General features: G+C 38.4%; 1 protein-coding gene across 2 annotated transcripts in view; it reads left to right on the top strand.

The window, feature by feature from the left end:
* The window catches only part of MLLT3 (MLLT3 super elongation complex subunit), a 259,465-nt gene that overhangs the window by 158,599 nt on the left and 83,594 nt on the right, over positions 1-17,272 (top strand). For both annotated transcript variants that reach the window (XM_088472584.1, XM_088472583.1), the window contains exons 4-6: positions 4,717-4,860; positions 10,330-10,452; positions 14,607-15,215. In XM_088472584.1, the coding sequence (XP_088328710.1) occupies positions 4,717-4,860; positions 10,330-10,452; positions 14,607-15,215 (876 nt within the window). The remainder of the gene's footprint in view (positions 1-4,716; positions 4,861-10,329; positions 10,453-14,606; positions 15,216-17,272) is intronic.

Raw genomic sequence — 17,272 nt, 5'->3', positions numbered from 1 at the left:
TCTGCTCAAGAATATCCCTGTATTTAGCACCATCCATCTTTCCCTCAACTCAAATCAGTTTCCCAGTCCCTACATCCCCACAGCATGATGCTGCCACCACCATGTTTCACTGTGGGGATGGTGTTCTTGGAGTGATGGGATGTGTTGGGTTTGCACCAGACATAGCGTTTTCCTTGGTGGCCGAAAAGTAAAATTTTAGTCTCATCTGACCAGAGCACCTTCCTCCATACATTTGGGGAGTCGCCCACATGCCTTTTGGCAAACTCAAATCATGTTTTCTTATTTTTATCACTAAGTAATGTTTTTTTTCTGGCCACTCTTCCATAAAGCCCAGCTCTATGGAGTGTACAGCTTATTGTGGTCACATGCACAGATACACCAGTATCTGCTGTGGAACTCTGCAGCTCCTTCAAGGTTACCTTTGGTCTCTGTGCTACCTCTTTGATTAATGCCCTCCTTGCCCGGTCTGTGAGTTTTGGTGGGCAGGCCTCTCTTGGCAGGTTTGTTGTGGTACCATGTTCTTACCATTTGATGATGATGGATTTGATGGTGCTCCGGGGGGATCATCTAAGATTTGGATAGTGTTTTATAACGCAACCCAGAATTGTACTTCTCAACAACTTTGTCCCTGACTTGTTTGGAGAGCTCCTTGGTCTTCATGGTGTGATGCCTCTATTTTAGTGGTGTTGCAGCCTCTGGGGCCTTTCAGAAAAGGTGTGTTTATACTGACAGATCATGTGACACTTAGATTTCACACAAGTGGGCTTAACTTCACTAATTCTGTGACTTCTGAAAGTAATTGGTTGCACCAGAACTTGCCAATTTTTAGAATTTTATTTATAAAGAATCTTTTTTTTATATATCTTTCTCATTTCACTTCAAGTTAGACTACTTTGTGCAGATCCATCACATAAAATTCGGCTAAACAGCCGCCGGCATTTCAATCCCATTCCATATATACAGTATACACACTAGACAACAGTGATTGGACAAACTTGAAATTTAAAAGAGCAATGTTTTAATAGCAAAACATGGGATGCATTGCCCTTTTATATTTTATTCTTAAACACACCAGGAAGTTGCAACTTATTAAATAGACAACACATATTAAATAGACCCCACACACTGAGAGACCATCCTTTTGCCTACTCAATGGGTGATTAGCCGAAGATTTCAAATTGAAATTCATTGGCCCACAAGACCGTCATCAGTAGTCCACAGGCAGAGCTTCATATCCCAGGCAAGCCTAATTTTCATTGCTACAGATCAGTTGTACGTTTTTAACCGACTACCATTCCCTGAAATAAGCCTAGTTTTTTTTTTACATCTCTCAACCTCATATTAGTTTTCAGTTTTTGCTAACCAACTTCTTTATTTTTTAACCAATAGCAGTTTACTTGCCTACCTTTGTACTATCTTGGGTTTTCCACTGGACTTGGCTGTTCTAAACCATTTGACCACTACTATATTCCTCAAAGCAGTCTTTTGCTTTTCCTTGGTTGGAATGACTCCTCATGGTCCCTCATGCAATTTTCCTCTCATTTAGTCACCCTTATGTTACTAATTCAGTAATTATGCAGACTCTCTCTTGTCACATTGATCTGCCTTCCCCTTGAATTTACAGACCAGCATTATATAAACCTTTTCCTGCTGAGGCATTCCTGTATGGGGGCTCTCCATTCTGGGTTATATGAGGCCCTTGGCCTATGGACAAATCCCCCATCTCCTATGGCAAGGGCTTATATAATAGAGGCTCTCACATCAAGTGCTCCTGGTTTCCATCCCCTCATAACAGGCCACTCTCCTCTTCCTTCATCTTATGTTACCTCATCTTTTCTCTTATTATTATATCTTGTCCTCCCCAGGATAGCCATGCCGCCTTCCTGCAGCTACTTTATTTATTAACTTTTATGTTTAGGCGCTAGTTTTTGCAGCTCTTTATATACAAATAGCAGAGAAAGCAATATCTAAAAATATACTGGTAGGTTAGTTGGCTCCCAGCAAAAATTAACCTGTGTGTGTATGTGTACATGTAGTAGGGAATATAGACTGTAAGCTCCACAGAGGCAGGGACTGATGTGAATGGCCAAATATTCTCTGTAAATTGTGATATGTGCACTATATAAATAATTGGTAAAAAACAATGGTACAGTTACTGTAAGTTTGCATAACTGGTACAGTACAGCATAAAAAATGAACTAGGTATGAAGCAGACAAAGGTGAGGGTAGGGCGACTCACTCTATCTTTGTGGCAAGTGTAGGTGAGCCAGGGGGAGAGGTGGCACTTCAGCATTCAGTAAGGCTGCACCCAGTGATGGGCGAGCGCACAGAATCAGTCATTGAAATAGAATAGGAGACCAGCAGCTCTGGAAGCAAATATACTACTAGGGTTGGTCATTGGTAGGTTAACCATCAAAAGTCGCCATCGATGATGCCATTGGTGGTTGAAATTGATGGTATGAAACCATTGGTTGTAAGCCATCCATGATTGAATTCCATGTTTTAATACTGGCTGGACAACGGGCCAATCAGAGTGGGGGCGGGGCTCCACAGGGCATGTTGGGGGGCAGAGCTAAGCTCCATGTCTTAGCCCATGGAGGGGAGAAAAAAAACATTGATTGCCTCTGTACCATCAATGGTGGTGAACCTGTGGATCTCCGTCATCAATGGCAAAACCATCACCCATCAGTGGTTAACCATTGATGTTTGCTAAACGTTGATGGCCATCTCTATATAGTTCTGGGGATGAAGTATGGGCTACTGTATCTCCCTCTGTTTGGCTATGCTGCATTTGTGTGGGGGAAAGCGGGTATCTGCCCTTGCAAAGCTGTGAGGACTGAGTGAGAGTCTGTGGGCAAAATTTACTAAGCGGCGGTTTGACGGCGGGTTCTATTCTATTCTAAACCCCGGCGGCTTGGTGGCGGGTTCTATTCTGTTCTAAACCCCGGGGGTTTGGTGGCGGTTTTGCAGTGGTTTCTAAATGACAGCCCTGTTCTATTCTATTCTAAAATGTGTTTTGACTGTGGTTTGGCAGCGGTTTTGCTATCTGCAGATTTACTAAGGCCAAAACCGCTGCAAAACTGCCATCAAAACACATTTTAGAATAGAACATTGCTGTTATTAGAAACCGCTGCAAAACCGCCACCAAACCCCCGAGGTTTAGAATAGAATAGAACCCGCCGTCAAACCGCTGCTTAGTAAATTTTCCCCTGTGAGTTAGTGAATTTGAGCTTCTGTGAAACGCAGCACAGCAGAGAGACCTAGGCCATTTAGTAGACCTGTGAATAAAAGTCTGTTCACTGCTGGACCTGTGAAGTGAGGAGATGGAGCAATTGTCTCCAATTTTAAAGCACAATGGAATATGCTGGTTTTATATAAGTGAATGTTCTCCCACGTGCCTTCCTATGATTTGTAGATCATGCCTGCAGTTACAGGTTTTACAGAGTTGACTGAAATAAATACCTGTCCTGGACAAGGATCAGGGCCAGGCATTGGTTGGTTGTGTGGTTGCTGTTTGAAATAAAATAGGTTATTCCAGGACATTTAAAGTTAGATCATGATTCTAGCCCATCCTACTTGCCTTGATACATAAATGGGTACTGTGGTTTTAGTTGGAGGCAAAAACTATATTAACAAAGGCTAAATCTATTATATTTAATGTAATTAGATCACCATTTGAGCTTGCATGGCATTCGTTGCTATGCTGCAGATATATATATTCTGCTTTTTTACCCTACTATTATTTCTTCATAGTTTTTTATACCCCTTAACACAGAAAAGCTAATTCCTAGGATAAGCATTTGGACCCAAGTATTTGCTTTTCTGTGTGAAGGGGGGTACAGGCTAGGACCGGCAAAAAAACCTGTGCCTGAAATGCCGGGTATAAGCCGAACTTTTAGCTTTTTTCTGTGTGAAAGTGGTATAAGTTACAATTGGAAACGTGCAAATAGAATTTTCTGACAGACATGCCACATTGTTAATGGTTTTAATGGCAACTTAACTGGCTAAATACATTTCAAGACTTTTTCTCTTTCACTGAAAATAACTTGACTTAACTCTACGTACTACAGCACTATTTTTTATCTTTATTTTAATATAGTTGTGTCCACAAACATCTTATCTCCGTGCGCTACAGGTCGCGGTAAACATAACGCGTGAGCGACATGCATCTCGGTAGTGCTGAGCTTCTTTTAATGTGACTTTTTACTTTCAAATGCATCTTATTCAAATAGGACACACAAGCAGCTTCTGCTGATCAAAATGATATGCAGCATGCCTATATTCTGTGTGCAACTACAGGTGTATCTGCATGCGAAATACTACATTACAGTGTCAGCAGCTGTGACATTGTAACATAGCATTTTGCATGCAGATACAGCTGCAGTTGCACACAGAATATAGGCATGCCGCATATCATTTTGATCAGCAGAAGCTGCTTGTGTGTCCTATTCGCATCGCTTTGCATGAAAAGACGCACGGTGCTACCGAGTCACGCCATGGCATAGTGGGACTAGAAGGGCTTGTTTAACGCGCAAGGAAGTAAGATGTATGTGGACTCATCTATATCATTTTTTTTTCTATTAATGTATGTGGTTATTGTATGCCTTGACAGTCCTCATGTATCAATCAACAAGCTAGCTGAGGAACACAGTAAAAATATACTATAGTACCACTCAAATTTACTGACTGCATCCCTGGGTTGTTTTAATTCCATAGGAAGAACCTAAGAAAGTTCGCTTTGACTATGACCTATTTCTTCACCTTGAAGGCCATCCACCTGTGAACCACCTCCGCTGTGAGAAGCTCACCTTTAACAACCCCACTGAGGAGTTTAGGAAGAAGCTGCTTAAGGCCGGAGGGGTGAGTATAACAATTCATTTATACGAAGGTACAGAATTTACAGCCAACAAAAGCTCTGTGGCGTCTTTTCTACAAGCACAACACTATTGATGTGATAAAGTCAAAGGCTCATTTTTCGAAACATTGGTCACTTCAGATGTCCTGAATCTATTGTTCTGTCTAGTGAAGAATAAAGTACACTCTTTCACATCTGTGTCAAATCTATCAGGCTATAGCTAACGATCATCTAGTCCTTACCAAGTCCAAAAATTTGACCAATGTGTCAAATAGCAGTTACAGGGATAATAACAGGAATCTGTTAAGCAAAAAGTAATCCAATCCAGAGTATTTTAATTAGTAATGGGCATTAATAAAATATGACCCCTAATGGTTTTCTATCATTACTTGTCAACTCACATTTATTTATTCATACAGGTTGAGTCTCCGATATCCAAATATTCCGAAATTCGGAATATACCGAAATACAGATTTTTGGGCTTGATTGAGATAATGAAACCTTTGATTTTTGCTGTTTCAATGTACACAAGCTTTGTCTAAGGCACAAATTATTACAAATATTGTAGAAAATGACCTTCAGGCTGTGTGTATAAGGTGTATATGAAATATAACTGAATTTCATGTATGTACACAAACTTTGTTTGAGTCACAAAATTATTGAAAATATTGTATAAAATTACCTGCAGGCTGTGTGTATAAGGTGTATATAATACATAAATGCATTCTGTGTGTATATTTCGGTCCCATTCCCAAGATATTTCATTATTTTATGTAAATATTCCAAAATACGGAATATTCCGTTATCCAAAATACCCCTGGTCCCAAGAATTTTGGATATGGGAGACTCAACCTGTATTAGACTCTGTAAAGGAGGATATATAAAAAAAAGGAGTTCAGTGGGTCTTTTGTTTCTAAGCATACCTAGCGATGCTCAGGGCCAATGCTAATTATTTATAGAGATGAGCGGGTTAGGTTTTACTCTGTTCTTTTCGCCAAAATTATCGCAAGTTTGGATTAGTTCGGATTTATTTTATTGGCTATCCAAAACACGTGATAGCAGATAGCCAATAAAATGCTGTTTTTGAGATCCGAACATATCTGAGTAAAACCAAACCTGCACATCTCTAATTATTTTGGCCCCCATTTATTACCCAGTGGGTATCAGGTTAATATAAAAGATGTGTGTATATATATATTTTAAATATACTCTGGATTTTTTATTTAATTAATTCTGTAGCAGAGGTCCTCATAGTAACTATTAAGAGACACACTTGATGATTGTGTGTGTTTGTGTGAGGGACTCACTGAAGTGAAGCAATAATTCACTTTATTTCCTTTCTGCATTTTGGAGGTTTCTGGATTTTGGCCTTCTGTATAGGTGAACCAATACCTGTACATGTTTTTCTATAGGGATTTTCCCCGTCATGCAATTGATGACTTATTTTCCACTATTATAATTTTAATTATTACATTGACCTAATAAAACAGGTACTAACAGAGCCGGGTGCAGTAGATAGAGATGCTCTTATCATAATGTCACAGAGAACCTTGTTGACTTGCAATAAAACTGGCTCTTAGCTCATAATGCAGAGATAAACAGAGTGCCTGTTGTTTGTAAAGGAACAGGTGAGCAAACACAAGGTGCTTTACAAGAAATTTTCCAGTATAGTGTATGTGGCAAGCCACTTTATTTTCCATCAGCCTTAGAGGTTAATGTATCTCAGTAAAAAAAAACGTAGCTACTATGGTCTCTACATAGTGCTTCATCGTTTGTGTTCTGATGAAACTAAACATTAATGTTAAAGAAAAGATTATTTGAGCCATATTAAGGGACTCTGGGAATCAGTGAAAGATTGGTCTGGTGCAATTGTTGCTGGGTTATAAAACAAAGTAGAATCCAATATCAAAAATAGTTCATATATCCTTAAAACCGTCACATCAAATCTTACTGTATGTGGTTATATTGATCTCTTTTCTAGTTTTATATTGCAGGCTGCATTTTATAGATTGCGCTTACAGTAATATATTTTAAAATGTTTGGTGATTTAAAGGAGTTATATAGTTGGTCTGCAACAGTAGTAGATTAAAAACAGGGCAGCTGGTGAGGTTGCCTAGGGGCCCCACAGATAGTTATATCATCTGCGCTGGGGATGTTGTAGCATTTGTGAACTGGAGTTTCTGTGTGGTATAATGTGAACTGGGGGCAATACAGTGTGTTTAACACATTTTTGGTGCTGGCGGTATTTACACATTTATGCTTTTTAATAACATTGCCCGCATATCAAATTGACAATTGTATTGGTAGGGCCTCCCACAAGATAGTTGCCCTGGGGCCCCCACAAACCTTTAAAATCTGGCCCCAGTGTATAGTTTTCTGTTTTTCCCCTATAGCTCTCCTTCGTCAAGTCTTGGTGAAAAGGAACTACAAAACTAAAATGAACTTGTATGTCTTTAAGCAGACACTCGGGAACTTGTGATATTTTAATCCATAGTAATATACTGTAAGAATGGATTTCTTTATGGCATCAGCTTGGTAATAACTAGCTTGCAGTTAGGGAATGAATCTTATTTTAATTAAACACAAGTCAAAACCGCAGTAAACAAGATATTACGTTTGCATATTTATGTTGCTTATCATTTATCATCTATGTTTCAGCACTCAGTCTGAAATATGTAAACAGATGTAGATTAAAAAAGAAACAATCCAGCTCAAATGCAGTGACATATATATTTGCTCTCTCTATACATAACTGCATAAATAGTAGGCTTGGTTAAAACATTGCAGTAGAAAAAATAAATAAATAACTGCGCTTAATACTACACATAAAATTACACTGCTAGGGGTATATTTACTAAAGGTCGATTTTTTTTTTTAAATTATTATTTTGATTGTTTTAAAGTTGATGATGTTTTGTTTCTGGGGCTAAATCACACATTTAATAACAGATAATTTTAGTAAATGTGGTTTAGTCCCAAAAACACAACATCGATGTTGATTGCTTTTTGTTGATTTTAAATAGATAAAAATCGACCTTTACTAAATATACCCACTATAGTAGTCTAAAGTAATGCTGAGCTTAATATTACATTGTTTCATATTTGTGTACAGCATGTGTGGTTAGGCTGAAACTTTCTAAAAATAATGTAGAATTCGGTTGATATCAGACAGCGAAAAACTTTTAGATGACAGTCTTCTTTTTTTTTTTAAATTAAACTAATTAGAAAATGTGTTATCATAATAGACTGACATTGGTCTGTAAGAGGTGGCTTGTGTGATTAAACAATGTGATAAGGGGAGATGTGTCAAACCTTGGAGAGAGAGAAAGTGGAGAGGTTGTCCATAACATCCAATCATCTTCCGTCATTTATTAACATTTCTTCCATTAGCGTTTTATGAATTGCATTTTTGCCAATACAATCTGTCGTACTGGTTGCGCATAGTAACACATGTGAAACAAGCTGTGCTGTTAACTAAAACTTTACAGGAGGCATTGACATTGTAGAACACAAAGCTGGGAACAAGCACATAAAAAAACATCCATCCAGTTTTTATTAATGCATTTGTGCTTGAAAAGTGCATGAACAGCATATACTGTAGGTGTGTACAGTCCAGAATGCACTGTGACTAGGGTTTTGAACTTCCTTAGGTGACACCAGGTGCTGTCCATCGCCATTCTTCTGTAATCATGTATTTTACATTGAAATCTTCCAAAAGATTGAGGCATAAAAATACACCATTGGAACATATTTACATATAGTTTAGCCATAAACTTGCTCCCTATGAACACCAGAATAAAGTTCAAGCTACTCAACTAAAATTCAGTCTTCACACATCCCACCTCATACATCTGCATCTCTGACCTTGTCACAAGGTCACAACATGCTCCTCATTTTCTCTCTGATACCCAGCATTCCCTGGCGCATCTAAAACTTCTCCAGTCCTGCTGTCCACCTACACAGCGCTCTACCCAACCTGACCATATGCTCATCCAACCTTCAGTCTTTCAAACACTCCCTAAAATCCACCTCTTTACTATTGCCTATCTTATTCCCACCTGATACAACTCCCTCTGGGTGTGCTACCACCAGCCTGCACCTCCCTGGTAGTCTTACACTATTTTTGTATATACAGGTTGAGTCTCCCATATCCAAATATTCCAAAATAGGGATTTTTTTTTTTCTTGACTGAGAAAATTAAACCTTTGATTTTTGATGGTTCAATGTGCACAAACTTTGTCTAAAGCACAAATTATTACAAATATTGTATAAAATTACCTTCAGGCTGTGTGTATAGGGTGTATATGGAACATAACTGAATTTTATGTATGTACACAAACTTTGTTTGAGCTACAAAATTATTGAAAATATTGTATAAAATTACCTGCAGGTTGTGTGTATAAGGTGTATATAACACATAAATGCATTCAGTGTGTATATTTGGGTCCCATTCCCAAGATATTTCTTAATGATATGCAAATATTCCAAAATATGTAATATGCCGTTATCCAAAATACCCCTGGTCCCAATTACTTTTATTGTATATTTTGTCTTACTGACTGTCCTGTGCTTTTGTGTTTTGTAGTGCTTTACAAATAATTATATAATATTTATATATAATATATTAATAATACTCCTTTTACACTGCCGCAAAAATCTGGGTTATTGCCGTGTCAACCCAGCGGCTCAGTGGAAAAGGCTTTTAGGAAAGAATCCCGGGTAGTCTGACCTGACATTTCTTCCCGAGTCTCAAGCTTAAGCAGGTAAAAGCCGGGTAAGGCTCAGAGGAAACGGGTATCCTGGGTCATTCGACCTGGTTTCCATTCACAGCATAGGGAGAGACGCATCTCTAAGCCCCAGCAATATCCCAGGTCCTTCCAGTGGTGGAAATGGGGTTCAAGCCGCTGTGACACAGCTTGAAATCCATGTTCAGTGTCCCAGGCTGGACCCGTGATTTTGGTGGAAAAGTGGTTTTGGAGAGAGAGAAATATTATTATTCTTATATACAGTATTTTTACTATATATCATACTAGGCAATTTTTGGTTCCTCCAAGGTGGCAAATGTAGGGAGGACAGCCTGAGCTAGTATAACTTGAGCAGCGAATAGTGTTAAGTCTAGGGAAGTGGGCAGGATCAGGCGAGGGTTTAGAAATTAAATGCAACAATTATAATTGCTGACACCATAGATAAATCAGTCCTATACTATACTTCACAGTAACTAGTACTGTACTTTTCTGGTTTTGTAACCATAAAAACGGAGCATCATTTTTGTTCTGTAGAAAATAAAATATAGATTGTATATAAAGTTATTACTTGATTTTAAAGATTATTTTGTTACTGTGGATATCTCCCATTTGGTCATAGTTGCTAGAAATTCATTAACAAAAATATTCAGGCTCAACGATGCTGATTGACAGCACTTTGTAAATGCTTTAATAAAGTTTTTTCTTTGTGTTCTATTTTTCCCGGCATTAGATAATGGTTATGTCAGAGGGGTCATCCTTTTCTTCAGGCACCAGTCTTCATCTCCCCAGCCTCCCCAGTAATTCCTTATCTTTCTCTGATGTAAAGAAGAGCAAATCATCTCATGGATCTAAGGTGAGCATTATAATAACCTCTGATTCCCAAACAATGCATCAGGACACTTGTGTCACGATTCCAGGCTGGATGTTTCAGAATAGGTTGGAGAAAATGGGGCAAAGCCCTTAACCTATGTAGAGTATATTTAAAAAAACTAGGCTACAGCTAGACTCTATGTTGCACAAGGTAGCTGTAATTCAAAATATTTTTTAAAATCCGCTTTGTGAGTTAATGTTTTAAAATGGCACAATTCTAACAAGTTTGATGCTCATATTTGTTGGTTTGAAACTAGTCAGAGACCCCTCCATTTTTACATTCTCCTCATATACTGCTGTATAGTAGAATATAGGGTCAACCAAGTTATTAAGTGGTTTGATTTTATTTGCCTTCATGCTAGGTAGTTCTGGTAATACATGGTTATAGCATAAGCCCAAATCTATAATAACAGCCACTTCTGTCTGATTGAAAGAACGTAAGATTTAGAATAAGGCACAGTAACATTATTTAGTATACAAACACATGTAATAAGTGGAAAAATGTGATTTGTGACTTTTACTTATTTCAAATATTTTTTTTTAAATAAAAGCAAACCCTTATATGCAGAATGGAATTATCTGTGTGCTTAGTGTCACATTTTGTGTAAGTATCTCTGCTGTTAAAACTGAAGTTGATTGTGGATGATGGTTTTTAACATTGTTTCCTTTTTAAGTACATCGCATGAGGAGTCCAACAATGGACACAGGGAACATACAGATTAATAGTGTATATCCTGACAAAACCGATGAGCAACAATTATCATTGCGACACTAAAGGATGAGTAAATATCACAATGAAGCATAATAACAAATACAAATCCAATAATGTCAAACAGTAAATAAAATTAGGACAACAAAGAAACGGGGAACAGGACAAATGCTAAAGGGAAAGAATGGGCAATGGACAAGGTAGGCAGGAGTGCAGCACGTGGTTAGTTGTATATAAGGACATCATGGTAACAGTACAGTGTAAACAATGGTCTCAGATCTCAGGAAACACTCAACGGAAAGCAGAACGATACTACTAAGCAGGAGTCAGGAAGCATAGTACAGTTTAGGCAGAGAAACTCTCCAAATGGGTACATCAAAATCAATCTGTAGATTCAGATAACTTAAGCCTGAGTTGGTTCATCAAGGTGAGTGATATACAGTCCCCACTTTTTGTGGAAATGTAGAACCCCATTTTTAATATCTGGGATGGTGACTTTCCAACCAAATTAAATAATGTGTAGCAAGTGGTTTTTGACCCTACTTAAAGGGTGGTAAAATTGCCTTTTTGACAACTGATAAAATTGTGGATAGTAGCTACAGGAGATCTCGTTTATGACGGACCAGCGACCAATTCTCAAAATTGGTAATGCCAGGGAGTTTTTAGTTAATTGTAAAGAAAAAATCTTAGCGGTTATTAATTACCAGTTATTTAAATAGTGCATACATATTACGCTATTTGGCAGTTCATATCAGATTCTGCCACAGAGGAGCTTACAATCTATGTTCCCTACCACATGTATTACACACACAGGTTATTTTTTGGTCAGGAGCCTATTACCCTATCAGTGTAATTTTGGATTGTGGGAAGAAACCAGGGAAAACCCACACAAGCACGGGTAGGATATACAAATTCCACACAGTTATGGAGCATACACATGGTCAGATTTGTTAGATCTGTCTGAACGATATTACCAAAGATTTGAATGATTTTTGACTGCATTAAAATGAATGGAATCGTCCAAGTCTGACTGCAGACACATTTGATGTCAGATATCGTTATCTGACCATCGGGAACGCGCATCGTTCAAATCGTTCATCTGACATATATGTCAGATTTTCCTTCAGATATGAAGATTTTTTAAATCGTTATCGTTCAGATCTGAAGAAAAATCTGATCGTCTGTATACACCTTAAGATCCATGGCAGGAATTGAACCCACAACCTCAGTGCTGAGAGGCAGTCCTGCTAACCATTAATCCAACCGTACTGCTACAAAAATCTTATTAATTAAAGACATAAGCTTATCCCAAAATTGACATTCTACCACACTCCCAGAAGTTATGATAATAGGTAGCATGAAATTACTTACATTTAGGGCAGCCCCCCTTTTCCTCCTGAATCATAGGTTTCCTCTGTCTATTTGATCTATAAGCTCTATTAAATAATTTAACATGGACATTTTGAAGCATAGCTGAGTATAACACTTTCAAAGTTGTGATGCTATTGATCGTTCAAACAGGTCTAATATATAAACATTGATCTCTATTCGTTCATACACACATGCATTATTATTGAGTTGAACATACGTTGTATATGTTCAACTCAATAATATTCAGTCAGAGATGAGGTGTGGCTGGCCACATCACCAGGGGCGTTTCTAGAGAGGAGGGGGCCCGTGTGCAGTCTCTGTCACGGGCTCCCTCCTCTCTGTCTGGCGGCCGGCTGTGCACTGAATCTATAGCGCATGCGTAGGTCACAGGGAAAATGGCGGTGGCGGCCATTTTCCCTGTACTGCGCATGCGCAAACGACGGGAAAATGGTTGCGGCGGCCATTTTCCAGCCGTTTTTTACATGCGCAGACACCGGAGCCGATGTGGGACTCCGGAGAGGTAAGTTTTAAGGGTGTGCGGTGCGGGTCCCCCCTGAACCCAGGGGCCAATGAGCACCGCACACCCTGCACCATTATAAATACGCCCCTGACCACCACCAAAAATTACTGTGCAACTCTCTGGGATGCAATAAAAATCTGCTATGTTGATGGTCCCGAGGTGCCAGAGGCTAATAACAAGCTACTCATCATTTGTAATTTGTGGAGCCAAACACAAACATTCTGACAAACAACAGCTTCAACGTGGCAGCGTTCACATGCAGTAATGCTCAGTACAATCTAATGGAGGTCTCTGCCAGTTGCTATTAAGTACATTTTAGTGCCCATGTGCATAAGCCCTAAGAAAGTAATTTGACAATTTTGTTATTTAAGATCATCTATTTGCATTTGCAAATTATTTATTTGCGAGGCTATTTTGCAGCCTTTTCCTATATATTTTAATGAAAAGGACACACAATATTATCAAACTGCACTTTCAAAAACATGGCTACGGGTTCGGTCGTAGGGCCTGATTCATCACTGATTGCAATTGCAGAAGCGTACGCTGATCGGTCGATGGTGCGTCCTGCGCATACACCACAGTGCACATGTGCAGGTTAGATCTACGATAGCATTGCGATCATGAGAGCAGACAGAAAGCCATCGCGGAGTGAGTGACGAGACGTCAGAGTTTGGGAGTGGTGACGAGGGAGTGGTCAGAGAATCGCAGGCGTGGCTGTCCGTTTGAATGCCGTTACATGGGCGTGCATAAATTAGCCACTGCGGCGGCATACGCAGCTTGAGTACACACTGCATGTGACGAGAGTTGCAATTTCTGAGACCAGTCAGGCCTGCTGTAATTCTGCATGAGGGTCTAATGTTACTCTATGTTACCAATTTTATACGCAGGATTGCGAGGCCTTACGGATGTGAGAAAGCAGTAGTGGGTATATCTATGCTGGCTGAGCAGTTGCAGACATTAGCATATTTTCGCAGCAGAATTGTGTGCGTAATCACAGCTACGATCGCAATAGAAAACCGTATTGAATCAGGCCCTTATTAGATAAAATTGTAAGGAAACGGTAGGTATTTCTTGTCTTTTATGTTCCTTTCATCTATAACAACATTTGCCTCAAAAAGAAAACTGCACTAAAACCTATTGTGTACTGCCCCAGAAATTTGTTAGGGTACATTTTAAAAAGATAATTATTCTATCAATGAATTGAATAGCACAGAGAGACTAATAAAGCTGGGTACACACCTAAAGATTTTCTGTCCAAGCATCCAACTAGTTGATTGGTTGGAATGAAAATCTGATAACTTATGGGAGTAACTGATGATCAGCAATTTGCTCCTAAATGCCAGAAAACAGATGAAAATAGTCGTTCAGACAAGTTTGTTAAATGTTTGATCTAAACAATTTGTTCAAACTGTTTTTGTGCATTTTCCGGCGTTTGGGAGCAAATTGCTGATTGTCATTTGCTTTCATACCTTACCAGATGTTCATTCCAACGCACTGTTTTAATTTCTGAAAATTAAACATCTTTGGTCTCTTTCAGGACCCAACTAAATTGGTTAGTGTAAACACTAGCAGCAGCAACACCATTAGCTTATCAAAACCACACAAATCTTCAAAAGAGCACAAGGAGAAATCATCAAAAGACTCAAAAGAGCATCGAAGTGCCTTCAAAGAACCATCCAGGGAACATACTAATACTAAATATTCCAAAGAATCCTCAAAAAAACCCAAAGAAAATAAACCACTGAAAGATGAAAAAATTGTCCCTAAAATGGCCTTTAAGGAACCTAAACCCATGTCAAAAGAGCCCAGGTGTGAGAACAATAATATTCTTACCGTATCAAGTGGGCATCAACAAGAAAAGAAAGTCTCCAGTAAAAGGCCAACTCTTATGGACTCTGAGGACCCACTGACCAGGAAACGGAGGAAAAGTAACTCTGAGTCATCTCTTAAAACTGTTTCTAATTCCTCACTTCTTATATTGTCCTCTGAAAAAAAAACTTTGAAAGACAAATCTCAGCCTAAACCTGGAAAAGTAAAAATTGAAAGTGAACTCCTGGATAAGAAGAAGGTGTCACTGCCCCCTTTTGAAGATATTGTAGATCCGAATGATACAGATATGGAGGATAATATGTCATCAAAATCAGAGGTACTGTATATCTGCTAGTTCTTTAGTAGTGCCAATTTTACTTTTGCTCGTAAAGCATGGCTGTGCACATTTTTACATTTTTAAGGTAACAAAAAAATTATGTTGATGACTTCAGTGATTGGAGGCGATCTTTGAAAAGGTTTTTTTCCCATTGGTTGGATATATAGCTTGTTAGTGCTAACGGCTACAGTTGACCACACATGGCGAGTTCTGCCTTTGTTATTAATAATCTTGTTTGTCGGCTTGAAATGAAAACAAATACGCTGCCAAAAATTCTTGACTGCATGCATTTAGACCATGACCCGATTAATTTGATTTAGAATTTGATATGCAGATCACAAAAACGTATTCTATATTAAGTAAAATATTTTCATCTTATGTAAAACTGTTCTTCCTTTGGGCCATTGTCCTTATTCCACTAAAAACTCAGCAGTGTTCTCTCCAGAAAATTTGGCCAGCCAGGTGGGGGCCTTCTTGATAATGAAATGTTGAAATCCTTATATTGATTTAAAATTTAATATATTCATTTTTCTCTTCTTAGAGGCCCAGTTGTGTGCAGCTTTTTCATAATCAAAGTCTGTAAGATCTGGTCCCTTTAGTAAAATCGGCATCAGACTATTTAGTGTGCTATGCTTCATGCGATTCCTTAAACAGGTTTTAATTTAGTTTTAGAGTAGAAAATATTTTCGGCTGTGCTTACAGGTGTAGTCAGTCCAGTAGGAGCTAGTTTTGCTATATTTGCAAAAGATTCTTTGAGCTCAGTTGTTGAAAATGTATGCATGATTTTATTTGAATCTAGATTTTTGTAGGACGCTAGTTCAAAGATTTTGATGCAACTGACCATTCTAGTTCACTATTTTCATAGTTTAATATTGCAAAAATGATGTCACAAGCCACATTTTGAACATGTTTCTCTGTAAACCCTTGAAAAACAGTATATGATTGGCATATCTGGAAATCTTGCTTCTCGTTGGTTAATAACGGTGTTTCTGTATATACCATATATATTTGTCTTAAAAGCATTAGCATCAGAACAATTTATTTGAAGGTCTATTGCAGTGATTCCCAACCTCGGTCCTCAAGGCACACTAACAGTCCTGGTTTTAGTGATATCCATGCTTAAGCACAGATGGTTAAATCAAAACAACTAAGGTACTAATTAAGTCACCTGTGCTCAACTATGGCTATCCTTAAAACCTGGACTGTTGGTGTGCCTTGAGGACCGTGGTTGGGAACCCCTGGTCTATTGTAACTAGCAAGATGTAGATGGAGGTTTTTAAAATGACTAGTATGTGTGTGTTTCAGTTCCATAATACATAGTTTTATAGATTCTAAGATACTGTCTATTTCTGTTAAATTAACATCTTGCCTTTGCCAAACAACCATTTAGAAAAATGAGGCAGCACATCTGAAAGCATCATAAGTGAAGCTACAGAATTGTATGTTCTCATATATTTGCTTAACCCTTTAGCTGTGATGTCATTTCTCTCTGTGGCCTCTTTCCAGGGCAGCAATGACACTAACCAAGGATTCTCTTAAAGACTATACATCATTGTCACCAACAGCCACCTGGTGTCATGGCCATTTTAAGTTTTACCTGAGGACTGTTCAGTATATTTTGGATCTCGGTGAAACCAGTCATTCTAAGGGGGGATTTTGAAAAAAAGAACAAAAGTTGTTAAGATATCATTAAATTTTACTAAATAAGGCACCTCAACATCTGCTTGGGCACTAGCAAGAGCCAGGCGGTGCTTTATACAATGACTGTTGACCACAACTCTGCCAATAGTTTTGCTTTTCCTTTGTGCTTCGAAATCATGACAGCTGCTCCATCAGAGCCTAGAGCCACCAAGTTAGACTTTTTCAACCCTATATTGGCTTTTTTAAAATATTATTTTGTTACAGTTTCGGCTTTGCAATCCGTGATACTACATGTTGATCTAAAACAAACAGTAATCTCTCTTTTTAAGTTGATAAACATTTAATGTATATAATAAGCTGCTTCAAAACTGAGATGTTTGTTTCATCATACAGAGTACTGATATCTTCTGAATGTG

The sequence above is a fragment of the Taudactylus pleione genome, unplaced genomic scaffold, assembly GCF_031769625.1.
Source record: "Taudactylus pleione unplaced genomic scaffold, aTauple2 ptg000127l, whole genome shotgun sequence".
NCBI classification, from domain to species: domain Eukaryota; kingdom Metazoa; phylum Chordata; class Amphibia; order Anura; family Myobatrachidae; genus Taudactylus; species Taudactylus pleione.
This window is presented reverse-complemented; position numbering and strand designations above follow the sequence as displayed.